Genomic DNA, 14,202 nt, shown 5'->3' with positions numbered 1-14,202 from the left:
CCTTTCCCTTCCCCTTCCTTCACACCGGCCCTTCCTCTCTCTGCTCCCCCCCCCCCCCCGCCCACCCACACGCCTCCTGGCTGCCCCTGCTCCGCTGCCCCTGCCCGCCCAGCTCTCGTCGGCCCTGCTGTTCGATGCCCTCTACGCTGTGGTGACCGCGGTGCGGGAGCTGAACCGGAGCCAGGAGATCGGCGTGAAGCCCCTGTCCTGCGGCTCAGCCCAGATCTGGCAGCACGGCACCAGCCTCATGAACTACCTGCGCATGGTGAGGGGGCCCGGGGCCACGCCCGGCCGGCCGGGGGGGGGGGGGGGGTCGCTGCCATGTCCCTCGCCGGCAGGCCTCCTCCGTGAGCTCAGCCCAAACAGTGACCTGTGGCAGCCCCTCCCGGGGATCAGGGGTCACCTTTGCTCCCTAATCCCTAAAATCCCCCGAATCCATGGCAAGTCTGTTCACAAGACGATGGCCCTGGAGAGCCTCCGACAGTGCAGGGCCCCCTGGGGCCGGGCTGGAACCCGCGCCTTGAGCTCACACGTGGTCCCAGCAAAGCTGCGCTCACGGTGGGTGGGCGCTGCTGCTGTAGACAGGGACCCTCAGGCCCAGCACTTCTAACTGGTGCCGGTCCCCGGTTCTCAGCCACGTGTCCTCGGGGGGATGGATGTGGGTCCCTAGACCAGGACGCAGACCTCACATCTGGGCGGAGTGGCTCGGATTTTGCTGAGTCAGGTGGTCCTGACTTGCACTGGGGGGGTGGGGGTGGGAGTGGAGGCTGCCCTAGGAACAGCCGAGGGCCAGCAGGAGGGGCTCGGGGGGGTCTGAACTCCAGCTGGCCTCTTGGTGTGGCGCTGGTTTAGGCAGCAGCTGTGAGGTCCTTAGGGGTGGGCACCCTTCTTCCCGTCCAGTCCCAGCCGGTTCTGAACTGGCTCCAGTCATCGCCTTTGTAGTTTCAGGAGCCTGCGCTGAGAGGCGGACAGGAGAACGGGCCTGTGTCCCCTTAGCGGGCAGCTGTTAGCATCCTTCAGCAGCACACGCGTGGGCCGCGTGCTGAGGCCGGTGGCCCGGCCCCTGTGGTGCTGTAACTCTCTCTCTCCTGGACAGGTAGAATTGGAAGGTCTCACCGGCCACATTGAATTCAACAGCAAAGGCCAGAGGTCCAACTATGCCTTGAAAATCTTACAGTTCACAAGGAGTGGTTTTCGGCAGGTAAGCCTGGCTCTGACGCCACGCGACACTCGCCCTCGTTGTTCCTCTCTCTGTCCCCAGTCCATTTCTCCTTGGCGCTCAGGGCGGCCTCCTGCTCTCCGTTATCCCCAAGAACAGCAGGTGCCCCTCAGGCCAGGCTCCTGGCTGCACTGCTCCCGGCTCCCTGCCCCCAGGCTCAGCCAGGGTGGGTCTCAGACGGCAGCCCCGGCGAGATACCAAGGAGGCGTCATGTTTTGTTTGGGGCGAGGGGAGGCAAGGGGGTGTCGTGTAAGGAAGCAATTCCCAAGCCTTGTCCGCGGTTTTGGCTTATTCTGCTCCCCAAGTCTCGCCCTGACCCTGGAGCCAGGGTTAGAGCCCGGTTGCTGGCTGGTTAGACACAGAGGGAATCCCATGGGCACTGAGGACTGCCTTTAGCTTTGGGATGGTCGGCCAGCTCTCCCCGTCGGCTCCTTTCTGACCGGCCCAGGCTCCCCTCCCCGCACCTCCTCTGCTCTCTGCTGCCTGTCTTCTCCCCCAGCTTAGGGTGCTTTGTCCTTTGTAGCTTCTTCCAGCTCCCTGTCTCCTCTCCATTCTCCTCCATCACCTTCTCCTTTTCTCCAACTCTGCTGCACCAGAAGAAACAGGGATTCTGACAACCACTCCAATGACTCTCTGAAGGCTTCCCAACCTCCTGTCACCCTAATAATCAGCTCCTTTCTTAGCCTAGCCCTTCACCAACCTCAGAAAGCCTGAGGCACAGGGCGCCGTGCACTGAGCAAGCAGGAAGCAGACAATCAACGAGCTTCCTGACTGTCAGGGCAGCTGAACAGGGGACACAGCACTGCAGGGCGCTTCCCAGGAGAGGCTGAGAGTCGTCCTCTTTTTCTTCTTCTTCTTCTTCTTCTTCTTCTTCTTCTTCTTCTTCTTCTTCTTCTTCTTCTTCTTCTCCTCCTCCTTCTTCTTCATCATCATCGTCATCGTCATAGCAGGTTCTATTTACCGAGGTCTTACCATTGGCCATGTAAGTGTGCATCTGTGTTTTCTCATGGACCCCACAGGGCTGGCACTGTGTGTGAACCCCTACTTCATAAGCAGGGAAACTGAGGACACTGACTGGCTTGGCCTTGAACAATTAGAAAGATCAACTAGCTTTGAACCCAAATACCTCTAACGCCGAAGCCCAGGTTCTTAACCATTATAGTCAATCATGCATTCAAGTTACCTTGGTAGTTTGGTCAAAAGGTAGATTTTTCGACTCTACCCACCAAGAGACGGATGGGGTGCCCGAGGATAGGGCTCAGGGAGCAAGGCGTCAGACCCTACGGTGATTCCGAGGGTGCCCGGCCAGCGCTGGGCCCGCCACACCCACGCCGCCCCTCTGCGCCCAGGTCTGGAGGCCCCCAGATCCAGCTCCTTCCAGGGGGACACTGAGGACACTGGGCCGTGAGGCCAGGTCACCTTCTCAGATCACAAAACACAAAAGGGGAGTCCCAGGCGGAGAGTCCTGGGCCGTGTGAACTCCTCGCCGCTCTGGGCAGGCTGTGTGGGCTTTAAGCAACCACAGTGCTGTGGCTCCTGGCGCCCACCCGGCCGGTGGTAGCGGCCTGACGCCACGGCTGAGTCTCACGTGCCCCTTGGTTTCCTGACAGCGTTTCCGGGCCTTGCTGGGCCGGGAGCGAAGGTGGGAAGGCGGGTCCCTGCCCCGAGAGAGCGCACAGGCCGGAGGGCTGAGATGACAAAAAACATAAGCGACACTTGGGGCCATTAACCCCGTCGTGCCCTGGGGCACACTCCCTGACAATGGGCCTCGCCTGCAAGGAAATCTGGCTGACTTTCCCTGAGCCCCACCCAGCCCGGCCAGGCCCGGCCCCCTGTGGGACCCACCTGGGCGTGGGAAGCCCCTCCGGCTCCCACCTGCTTCCTGCTGGTCTCCTGGGAGGAGCCCCTCCAGCGCCCCCTCCTCGGGCATCGCCGCGGGCCCTGAGCCCACCCTGCCCTCTGAGGCAGCTGCTGCAGCGCCAAGTGCCTCCTCCCCAGCAGCTGCCGCTCAGGCTCCGGCCGCAGAGTCAGCCTTTCAGACTCACCAGCAGCCGCCGGGGCACACACTGTTGGGGCAGGTGGGGCTGCTCGGCCTCGGGGTGCACAAGCATGACCAGGGTAGTTTGTCTTTAAATGCACATTCCCAGGCCCCGCGATGCTGCGTTAGCAAAACAGGGTGCATTCCCAGAATCTGCGTGTTCTTACCCACCGGCCGGTAGATGGTTAATGCAGGTGGCGCTGACCACCCGAGCCGGACACGCCTGGTAGGGATGCTGGGCAGCCGCCTCTGCACAGAACGCCTCCCACCCTCTCGAGGGGCCTGCTGGGTGCGGGCCGCCAGGGAGGAGGCGCTTCTGCCCTTCGGCCGCGCGCGGGACGCACGCTCCTGATTGCACTAGGCAGTGGATGACGTGACCGCTTTCACGTGTACCCCGCTCTTCCTCCACCAGCCTGGTGATGGGGCGCTGCCCTCCACCTGCTCAGCACCGATGGCCCTCTGAGGGTGTGCGTGGACAGGGGCTCCACCCCATCACCAGCCCGTCCCTGCCCCCACACGTGTCCTTCCCTGTGACGAGGGAGAGAGGGTTTGAGGAAAGATCATCGTGCTTGCCTCCCTGGTGGGAGGGATGCCAACGTCCTGATCGTCTCCCAGTCCCGTCCACGGTGACGCTCGGGGGAGGGCAGGTGCCGGGCGCAGGGAAAGGCGCCTCTAGAGCATCTGTGTGTACCCGGCACGGCGCGGCGCCGTGGCCCAGAGCACAGCTGCCCTGGTGAACAGCCCTGCAGGGGACAAACCCCATTTCCCGGATGAGGAGACCGAGGCTCAGGAGGGAAGGAGCCTGGCCCAAGGAAATGACTAGCCAGTCGCTCGTTCGTCCGACACGGAGCCCGCCCACTCCTGGCCGCCTCCCCTTCCCGCACCCGGAGCCGCCACAGCACGCCTGTGACCCGGGTCTCTGGCTTTGCTGCCACCTGCGGGGCGGGGGCGGGGACCCTGACTCCAGGGCCTGCTGGGCGGGCTGTCTCCAGCATGGCGTCTTCTCGTGGGGATTTTGTTTTGTTTTGTTTTGTTTTGTTTTTTCTTCCTGGGCTACCGGCTAGTAGGCGCTGGTTTTGGTTATTTAGAAAGCACCATGCAGGGCTCTGGGGATAACTGGTGCGATTCTGAACCAAGTACCAGGTTCCCTGCTGGCGGCCCACAAAGGGAGGATCGCAATTTTAAACAGAGCCTCAGGGTTCAGGCTACTCGCTGCCATCTACAAATCACGCTTGATGGTTGGGGAGGCTTTCCGTCTTGGGCTCCTGGGGCTTCCGCAGAGCCCGTGGGGGGAGACGCTGGCGCCCTGGGGTGACACGTCTGAACCTGGGAGCGCCCCCTGCCTGTTGGGGTGTGGACAGCAGTGCTGTTTCCATTTCTCTGGCTCCGTCCTCCGCGTCTGCCTGTGCGAGATCCCGTCTCCATCCCATGCCCCCCGCCCCCCCCCCATGTCCTGCATGGTATGGGGACAGCAGCGCCCCCTTCTGACCCGGAAGAAATCCTATAGAAGAGGCGAGGAAAGCAGAAGCCCTCGTCAGAGGCCGATGCCCTCTGTTTGCCGGTAACTTGGTCTAACGCTCAGAGCTTCCGAGCAGCCCCCGGCGGCCCTGTCAGGCCTGCGCTGACGAGCGCGTCTTTCGTCCGAGGATCTGAAACGTCTAACGGGCCCTAATTGAGCTTTTGGGAGAGGGAAGGCGAAGGAAGGGGGTCTGGCATCCCCCGCGACAGAAGCAGGTCTCGGCTTTTCCTTGGCCGGCTGTGTGCCTCCCGGGGCGTGGGGACTGCCTTCCGCTGCCCGGGGAGGGTGTGGCCCTCCAACGGCCTGGCTACACCCGAGGATGACCGGGACTGGGTTTGCCTGCCACCCTCTTCCGCTGCCGGTGACCGGGGAGGAAATCGGCTCTCCTGACGCAGCCGTCAGAAGAGCTAACGTGCTGGGTGCCTCCTGCCTGACGCCCCGTGCTGAGGGGTGTGGAGATGCCATGCATAAAGCTAGTCGCTCCATCTTGGGGGTAAAGATGCTGAAGCAGAGAGCAAAAGTAATGAGCCCACATCCCCAGAGCTAGTTGGTCTCAGACCTGAGAAGGAGTCCGCATGTAGCTGCCTGGTCTCCCTCAGCAGCATGGCCTAGGCCAGCGGGAGGGGCCCTCTGGCCGCGAGTCTAACCTCCAACACAATGCAGGACTGTCCCCGGCTGCCCCAGGGAAACAGCCGCAGCCTCCCCTGGAGCCACCCTCCCCCGCGGGCCTCCCAGTCTCACGGGTCTGCCCACCGTCTGCCCCTCGCCCCGCCTGCGAGCAACCCGAGGCCCTGCTTGCTGGTTTCCCCAGCTCTTCTAATACCTGAAGTTGTTTGATTTTACTTCTCCGTCCCTTCCTGAGACTTAGCATAGGCATTTTGAGTGCCTACTCTGTGCCAAGGGCTGGGAATGCAAGAGACCTGAGTCCTGAGCCCTCACGAGCTCGTGGTCTTGGGGAAAGGCAGGAACCGCAGCCGTGCGTCCTGTTCCCAGTGCACGGCCTGCAGGCCTCGCCGCTGTGCCTTTGGGTTGGTCTCTGTCTCCACCGAAGCAGGAGGCCCAGCGCAGGCCCCGCACTGCCGCGGAGCTACCACCCGGGCACAGACTGAGCCGACTGAGAGCCAACCCCTCCCCCACCTGACCCTAGATTTCTGTTCACCACGTTGACTTGCTTCCTGGAATTAGTCCCCAAACTGTTTATTCCTTCTACACTCCGGGTCTGGGAGTCAATGAGTGCCTGCCCTGCCCCTCCTGCAATGCCCCTCCCCCTCCTGCAATGCCCCTACCCCTCCTGCAATGCCCCTACCCCTCCTGCAATGCCCCTCACCCCTCCTGCAGTGCCCCTCCCCCTCCTGCAATGCCCCTACCCCCTCCTGCAATGCCCCTCCCCCTCCTGCAATGCCTCTCCCCCTCCTGCAGTGCCCCTACCCCTCCTGCAATGCCCCTACCCCTCCTGCAATGCCCCTCCCCCTCCTGCAATGCCTCTCCCCCTCCTGCAGTGCCCCTACCCCTCCTGCAATGCCCCTACCCCTCCTGCAATGCCCCTCCCCCTCCTGCAATGCCTCTCCCCCTCCTGCAATGCCCCTACCCCCTCCTGCAATGCCCCAGCCCCTCCTGCAATGCCCCTACCCCTCCTGCAATGCCCCTACCCCCTCCTGCAATGCCCCTACCCCCTCCTGCAATGCCCCTCCCCCTCCTGCAATGCCCCTACCCCTCCTGCAATGCCCCTACCCCCTCCTGCAATGCCCCTACCCCCTCCTGCAATGCCCCTACCCCCTCCTGCAATGCCCCTACCCCCTCCTGCAATGCCCCTACCCCCTCCTGCAATGCCCCTACCCCCTCCTGCAATGCCCCTACCCCCTCCTGCAATGCCCCTACCCCTCCTGCAATGCCCCTACCCCTCCTGCAATGCCCCTACCCCTCCTGCAATGCCCCTACCCCTCCTGCAATGTCCCTACTCCCTCCTGCAATGTCCCTACCCCTCCTGCAATGTCCCTCCCCCCTCCTGCAATGCCCCTACCCCCTCCTGCAATGCCCCTACCCCTCCTGCAATGCCCCTCACCCCTCCTGCAATGCCCCTCCCCCTCCTGCAATGCCCCTCCCCCTCCTGCAATGCCCTCACCCCTCCTGCAATGCCCCTACCCCCTCCTGCAATGCCCCTACCCCCTCCTGCAATGCCCCTACCCCTCCTGCAATGCCCCTACCCGCTCCTGCAATGCCCCTACCCCCTCCTGCAGTGCCCCTACCCCCTCCTGCAATGCCCCTCCCCCCTCCTGCAATGCCCCTACCCCCTCCTGCAATGCCCCTACCCCTCCTGCAATGCCCCTACCCGCTCCTGCAATGCCCCTCCCCCCTCCTGCAATGCCCCTACCCCCTCCTGCAATGCCCCTCCCCCTCCTGCAATGCCCCTCCCCCTCCTGCAATGCCCCTACCCCTCCTGCAATGCCCCTACCTGCTCCTGCAATGCCCAGGGCCGGGCACAGGAGCTCAGGTGAAGGCCCTGCGCCTGCTGGCCTGGCCGCCTGGCGGGAGGGGACACAGGAAACCTGTTTCTCCGGTAGCAGCTGCAGGGGACAGGCTGGTGGGCTCCCGCTGGTCCCGCCTCCAGACAGCGCCCCTCACTTCACAAAGGAGGCCAGAGCAGCAGGGACCCCACAGCACCCGTCAGGTGGAGGCTGCGCTGGCATTGCGGCCCGTGACCTGGGACGGGGAGCAGGGGCCATTCTCTGTGTGGAGAGCCCCCCCCCCCCCACATTCACACCCCTCCCGGACCTCCTCTTGCGAGGCGCCTCTGACAGCCAGTCCCATCTCACTAACAGAGGGTTCAGGCCCAGCCGGGCTCCATGGGTCGCTGACCGAGGCATTTCCTTTGCAGCTACAGCTGACGTTCGGTGTTGCTGTGTATTAGGTTCAGGTCACATCAGTGGCTGGACAGTCATACACTTGACCAAGTTCCCCTGGCATTGACAGCACCACCTGCACCACACAGGTACACACGTTACAGGCTCCACGCCCTTTGCAGCCCAGGCCCATTGTAACTACCAATTTGTACTTAATTCCTTCACCTTGTCACCCAGTCCCCAGCCTCCCTCCCCTCTGGCAACCAGTCTGTGGTCTATAGCATCTGAGTCTGTTTCTATTTTGTTTGTTTATTTTGCTCTTCAGATTTCACAAATAAGTGAAGTCATGTGGCATTTGGCTTTGTCTAACTGGCTTATTTTACTTACCACAATCATCTCTGGGTCCATCCATGTTGTCACAGGATAGGATCTAACTGTTTTCACGGCTGAGCAACGTTCCCTGGTATCTGTACCACTACCTTTACATCCACTCGTCTAGTGATGGGCACTTGGGTTGCTTTCGTATCGTGGCTACTGTAAAAAGTGCTGCAGTGAACTCAGGGTGCATTTATTCTTTCAAGTTAGTGGTTTGGGTTTCATGGGCTATGTAGCCGGAAGTGGAATCCTGGATCACAGGCAGCTCCATTTGTAATTTTTGAGGAACCTCCACACTGCTTCCCACAGTGAGTGCACCAGTTTACCCCCTACCATCTCCCACACCCTCGCCAGCACCTGTTGTGTGTGGATTTATCGATGACAGCCATTCTGACAGGTGTGAGGTGATAGCTCCTTGTGGTTTTAATTTCCATGTCTCTGATGATTTGTGATGTTGACCATCTTTTTATGTGTCTATTGGCCATCTGCATGTCCTCTTTGGAGAAGTGTCCATGTCTGGCCATTTTTAAATTGAATTGTGTGTATTTTGGTGTTGAGATGTATGTTTTTAGTTTGATGTAGTCCCATTTGTTTATTTTTTCTTTTGTTTCCCTTGCCCAAGGAAATATGTCAAAAAAACATATTGCTAAGAGATTTTATTGCCTATGTTTTTTTCTAGAAGTTTTACGGTTTCAAGTCTTATATTTAAGTATTTAATCCACTTGGAGTCTATTCTTGTGTGTGGTGTAAGAAGGTGGTCCAGTTTCAATTTTTTGCATGTATCTGTTAAATTTTCCCCACACGTTTGTTGAAGAGACTGTCTTTATTGCAGTGTATGTTCTTGCCCCCTTTGTCATGGATTAATTGACCATAAAGGTATCAGTTTATTTCTGGGCTCTCTGTTCTGTTCCATTGATCTGTGCCTCTTTTTATATCAGCACCAGGCTGTTTTGATCACCAAAGCCTTGTGGTATAGTTTGATATCCGGTATTGTGATCCTTCCAACTTTATTCTTCTTTCTCAAGATAGCTGTGACTATTCGGGGTCTTTTGTGGTCTCATACAAATTTTTGGATTATTTGTTCTAGTTCTATAGATGGCTTTAATGGTGTTAATTCTTTCTATCCATGGGCTGGTATGTGCTTCCATGTATTTGCATGTCCAGTTTCTTTCTTCAATGTCTTACACTTTTCCAAGTTACAGGTCTTTTATCTCCTCGGTTAAGTTTATTCCTCAGTACCTGTTTCTCATGCAGCTGTAAATGGGATTCTCTTCTTAGTTTGCCGCACACATTTTCAGTTTGGGAAAGGAGTTCACCGTGAATATGCAGACCTTTTGAGCTGCTTTTGCAGACCTGGCTCAGCGCGCCGGGGGTGGGCACGTGGGGAGCTGCTGGGTGCGCCCCTTCCCCTGAGAACCAGTGCAGTGGCTTAGCTTCAAGGGGGAAATGCTGCGGTGGCAGGTTCTTGGGGGGAGGGAGGGAGGGTGTTGGGGGCTGCTTAGAAGGTCACTGAGAAGACACGTGCATTTCTCTTAGTGAAGGAGCCAGGCGAGGGGGTCGTCCTGAGGGTGCGGGTAGCTGACAGCAGAGCAGAGACTAGGGTACATTCTCGGACCAGAGGCGTAGGGGCGGCAGGCTGCAGGGCCCCAGGCCCGGGCCCTGGCTTTGTCCTAAAGATCAATAGGGTTTCACACCCCGCCCCCAGGGACTGCTGGGATTTGAAATGAGAGTGGAAGGCCCCCAAACAATGGATTCATTTCTCCCTTAAACTTTCTTTCTTTCTCCAGGAGCAATACTCCTTGGTAATTAAAAGTCTATTGAGTCCCTCCTCCTGTGAGAGCCTGGGCTCGCTGGCCCCGCAGGAGGACAGCCGGGGCAGAGGTGCGACGTGGGGGCGGTCACCGAGGCTCTCCTGCCCTCCCTGGCCCAGGCGGCCTGGGCCTCTCTCCCACAGCACGGGGTCGGGCTGCTTAAGGGCTTCGATGGAAAAGTCACCGACCGTAGCAGCTGATGCACACGCAGCCTGCAAACAATTGTAGCTGCTTGCATTTCACTGCGGCTGCTTCGGGCAGAGGAGGGGCTGGACGTGCTGCGTTTTAAATGTCTGTCCTGCCCGAGCTCCCGGGGACGTGTGCCAGTGCCCAGTGACTCCTTCTGCGTCTTTCCGGCAGCTCAGGCCTGGAGAGCGGGAACGGGCTGAGCGAACTCAGCCCATGAAGCAGCCATAGGTCAGCCCCAGGACGCGGAGCAGACCACAGGCCAGAGGCGGGAGTGCGGGCGGGCAGCCAGGGGAGAGGAAGCCCAGGGGCTGAGGGGCTGAGGCAGAGGAGGCAAGTGCTGGGCGGACGTATGCCAAGGCCCAGCCTCCCAGCTCCTGGCGCCTGCTCCTCAGCGGCTGCTGCAGTCACCCTGCTTCCTGGGCACCATGACCATCCTGAGAGGAAAGGGAGATGCCTGTAGACATGCCCTCAGGGCTCCACCGCACTGCGGGCCTTTCTGCGGCGTCTCCCCTGGAGCTGCCCCCCCTGGAGCTATCTGTGTGTGTGTGTGTGTGTGTCTCCCCTGGAGCTGTCTGTGTGTGTGTGTGTCTCCCCTGGAGCTGCCTCCCCTGGAGCTGTGTGTGTGTGTGTCTCCCCTGGAGCCATCCGTGTGTGTGTCCCCTGGAGCTGTCTGTGTGTGCGTGTCTCCCCTGGAGCCATCCGTGTGTGTGTCCCCTGGAGCTGTCTGTGTGTGCGTGTCTCCCCTGGAGCCATCCGTGTGTGTGTCCCCTGGAGCTGTCCGTGTGTGTGTGTCTCCCTGGAGCTGTCTGTGTGTGTGTGTGTGTCTCCCCCGGAGCTGTCTGTGTGTGTGTCTCCCTGGAGCTGTCTGTGTGTGTGTGCGTGTGTGTCTCCCCCGGAGCTGTCTGTGTGTGTGTCTCCCCTGGAGCTGTCTGTGTGTGTGTCTCCCTGGAGCTGTCTGTGTGTGTGTGTGTGTGTGTGTCTCCCCCGGAGCTGTCTGTGTGTGTGTCTCCCTGGAGCTGTCTGTGTGTGTGTCTCCCTGGAGCTGTCTGTGTGTGTGTGCGTGTGTGTCTCCCCCGGAGCTGTCTGTGTGTGTGTCTCCCCTGGAGCTGTCTGTGTGTGTGTCTCCCTGGAGCTGTCTGTGTGTGTGTGTGTGTCTCCCCCGGAGCTGTCTGTGTGTCTCCCTGGAGCTGTCTGTGTGTGTGTCTCCCTGGAGCTGTCTGTGTGTGTGTCTCCCTGGAGCTGTCTGTGTGTGTGTGCGTGTGTGTCTCCCCCGGAGCTGTCTGTGTGTGTGTCTCCCTGGAGCTGTCTGTGTGTGTGTCTCCCTGGAGCTGTCTGTGTGTGTTTCTCCCTGGAGCTGTCTGTGTGTGTGCGTCTCCCCTGGAGCTGTCTGTCTCTTTTGTGTGTCTCCCCTGGAGCTGTCTGTGTGTGTGTCTCCCTGGAGCTGTCTGTGTGTGTGTCCCCTGGAGCTGTCTGTGTGTGTGTGTGTGTCTCCCTGGAGCTGTTCGTGCGTCTCCCCTGGAGCTGTCTGTGCGTCACAGTTCCAGGTACTCTGCTAGGGGCTGGCTACAGAGTCGTGACAGGGAAGGGGTCCCAGTCCTTATGCCAGGTATTTTCACACTTGTGAGCAGGAGCTGCGTTAGGTACAATCTAGGACACACACAAACACCAACCTACACATAACTAAACCCAAACTTAGGCGACCGCGCCACCTGCTATGTGCACTGCTCTCGGATACACCCTTGGAATTCATTTCACTTTAAAGTGCAGGGCTTGACCCATAAGTTGGTTTCACACCCGGGAACGGGCTGCGATCCCAGTTGAACAAAACACTGCCCTACCCCCGAGCTGACCGTTACAGCGATGAGCGCGGGTGGAACGGTCGTTTGCTGAGGCGTCTTCCGTGGGCTCCTTCGGACCTCTCACCGTCGCACTGGCCCGAGTCGTTGTCCTCTGACCCAGCATTTCCACAGCGCTCTGCGTGCGCGCCTCTGTGGTGCTGAGGGAATATTCTGACTAAGAGAATGAGGTCTTGAACCAACATTGGCAGCTCCCTTTGTTCCCGAATCAGCCCTCAAGCACTCGGTCGGGCCCTTACTCGAGCCCAGTCTTCCACGTGAACTAAGCTCTCATGGTGGAGACATTAGGTGTAAATTCAGCAAACATGTATTCCTTCCTGCGGGGGTGACCGCAGGGAGGCTCCCGTTACAGGCCTTCCAGCGAGTCTTACGTCGCGGCACACGCCTGGGCTGCTGACTCTGAACTCACGCCCTTCGGGTCAGGCCTAGGGTTGCTAGCCATAGTGCTTTATGCCAACCATCACTCAACGAGTGTGCTCAAGGAGACACTAACGTAGTCTATGCACCCTTCCTAACGCGAACTTCAACTTTGAACCTGAATCTGAGGTAAAACCAAAGACTCCCTGGTTATTGTTTGTGCAGCTCTAGATGGTCCTAGCGAACGAGGGTCTGGAACTAAGAGCTTGCATTTGGCTGGGCCTTCAAACACGTGTCCCCTCTGGTTGGCGTAGCTCATCCCCACAAGGGAACAGCGAGGAAACCCGCTCTTCTCCTGCAGCAGCAAAACTGACATTCCACAGGCCACACAGTGCCGGTGGGACCTGAAGCCAAGCCCCCCGACTCTCAGCTGCCAGCCCACAGGCCGTAGCGCTGCCACCTCACGCCCTCGTGCTGGGTGTGGCCCGTCAGAAGCCGCCAGACACATTGCTCATGAGTGGGCTGTGCACGCAAAGCGGCCCCAAATGCCAAAGAATCCAGGATGCCAAAGAACTGGTAGACAAGCCCGGCTGTCACCTAGAAGAATTTTTATTATTTTTTTATTTAAATTCTTTATTGTTTACGTAAGTCTCCTTTTGCCCCATTGACCTCTCTCCAGCCACTCCCACCCCCCAGCACATGCTCTCACCCCCCTATTGTCTGCGTCCATTGGTGATGCTCACACCTTGAAGAATTTAATAGGAAACTCCCCTGGGAAAAGCGGTCTGGATCACTATACCCACCCCCCTCCCCAGCCTCTGTTTTACAGCTAAAGGTAGTGAGGAGTGTGGATGGCCACAGGGGTGAGGTGCTGGGGCTCTGGTGCAGGCTGCAGTAAGAGAAACTTGGAGCGGGTGTTGCCCCAGAAAGAGAATTAATCAGAGTCCGGTGACCAGCCCAGAGCTCACCGGGGGGAGGAGAGGGGTCCAGGCTCTGGTTCACCCAGATGTCAAGACAGGGGATTCGCTTTCAGATGGAGTCACCTAACGTTCTTCACACACATCATCTCCGCTCATTGTCAACAGCAACGTCATACTCTCAGCAGGCAGGCTCATCCGTTCCATTTCACAGACAGGAAAGATTCAGAGAGGGTGTGACTACGCTCACACAGCTCACCTTGGCAGAGGAGGGCACAACACCTGGGCCTGGGGGCTCGCTGCACGCCCTGTGCTAAGCCCTGCGCCGCCCCCAGCCCAGCCGGGGTGTGGTGTGGCCCATCAGAAGCCGCCAGACACATTGTAGGCTCTGGGAGCTGACTCCCTCCAGGACTGCATTCTCCAGCAATTGAGTTCACTGTGATCAGAGAGATGTGTGGGAAGGCCCAGGCTGGCGTGGCCTCCACCTGCCCTCAACTCAATCACACGGTGTAGTAGTAAGCAGATCTTGAGTTCAGATCCAGCTCCTGTCCCCTATGAACTGTGACCCTCAGCGAGTTGCTTAACATCTCTGAGTCTGAATTTTATTCATTCATTCATTCATTCATTCAATCAACAAAAACTTGTCTGAAGCACCTACATCTCTCAGGTGGAAATAATAACAGCGCTGTCGTTTGCAGAATCGGGGAAACCTATGCAGGCAAGCCACGTGGCTGAGTGCCCAGCATGGGAAGGTGATCAGTGATGTTTGCAAACTCTGACTCCGCAGCAGGACAGACCTGGCTTGGAGTTCTGTCAGTCTCTGTAGAAGAAGCTGGGTCCTGACAGGCCGAGTGTAAAGAACAATCATCTAAATGTACATAAAGTGTTAGATGCTATTGAGCGTGTGCACCCACTGATGCAGGCAAGAATGTGAAGAAATCCCTCAGGGCTTTATTTCTTTACTAGGGGCCCAGCTCATGAATCCGTGCATCTTGAAAGGAACTGTTGGCCATGAGGCTGCGGTGGGCACAGGAGTGGGTCTCGGCCCCTCCTGCTGCTGCCCCAGGTCTCCTCTCTGTCA

General features: G+C 58.9%; 1 protein-coding gene across 1 annotated transcript in view; it reads left to right on the top strand.

The window, feature by feature from the left end:
* The window catches only part of GRIK4 (glutamate ionotropic receptor kainate type subunit 4), a gene marked incomplete at both ends in the record, with an annotated part of 129,258 nt that overhangs the window by 48,580 nt on the left and 66,476 nt on the right, over positions 1 to 14,202 (top strand). Inside the window, 2 exons of the mRNA XM_079762939.1 lie at positions 113 to 265; positions 1,097 to 1,201. Coding sequence (XP_079619065.1) covers positions 113 to 265; positions 1,097 to 1,201 — 258 coding nt within the window. The remainder of the gene's footprint in view (positions 1 to 112; positions 266 to 1,096; positions 1,202 to 14,202) is intronic.

This window comes from Cnephaeus nilssonii (assembly GCF_951640355.1).
Source record: "Cnephaeus nilssonii genome assembly, chromosome: 22".
NCBI lineage: Eukaryota > Metazoa > Chordata > Mammalia > Chiroptera > Vespertilionidae > Cnephaeus > Cnephaeus nilssonii.
The sequence above is the reverse complement of the archived record's forward strand: the minus strand, read 5'-3'. Positions and strand labels throughout refer to the sequence as shown.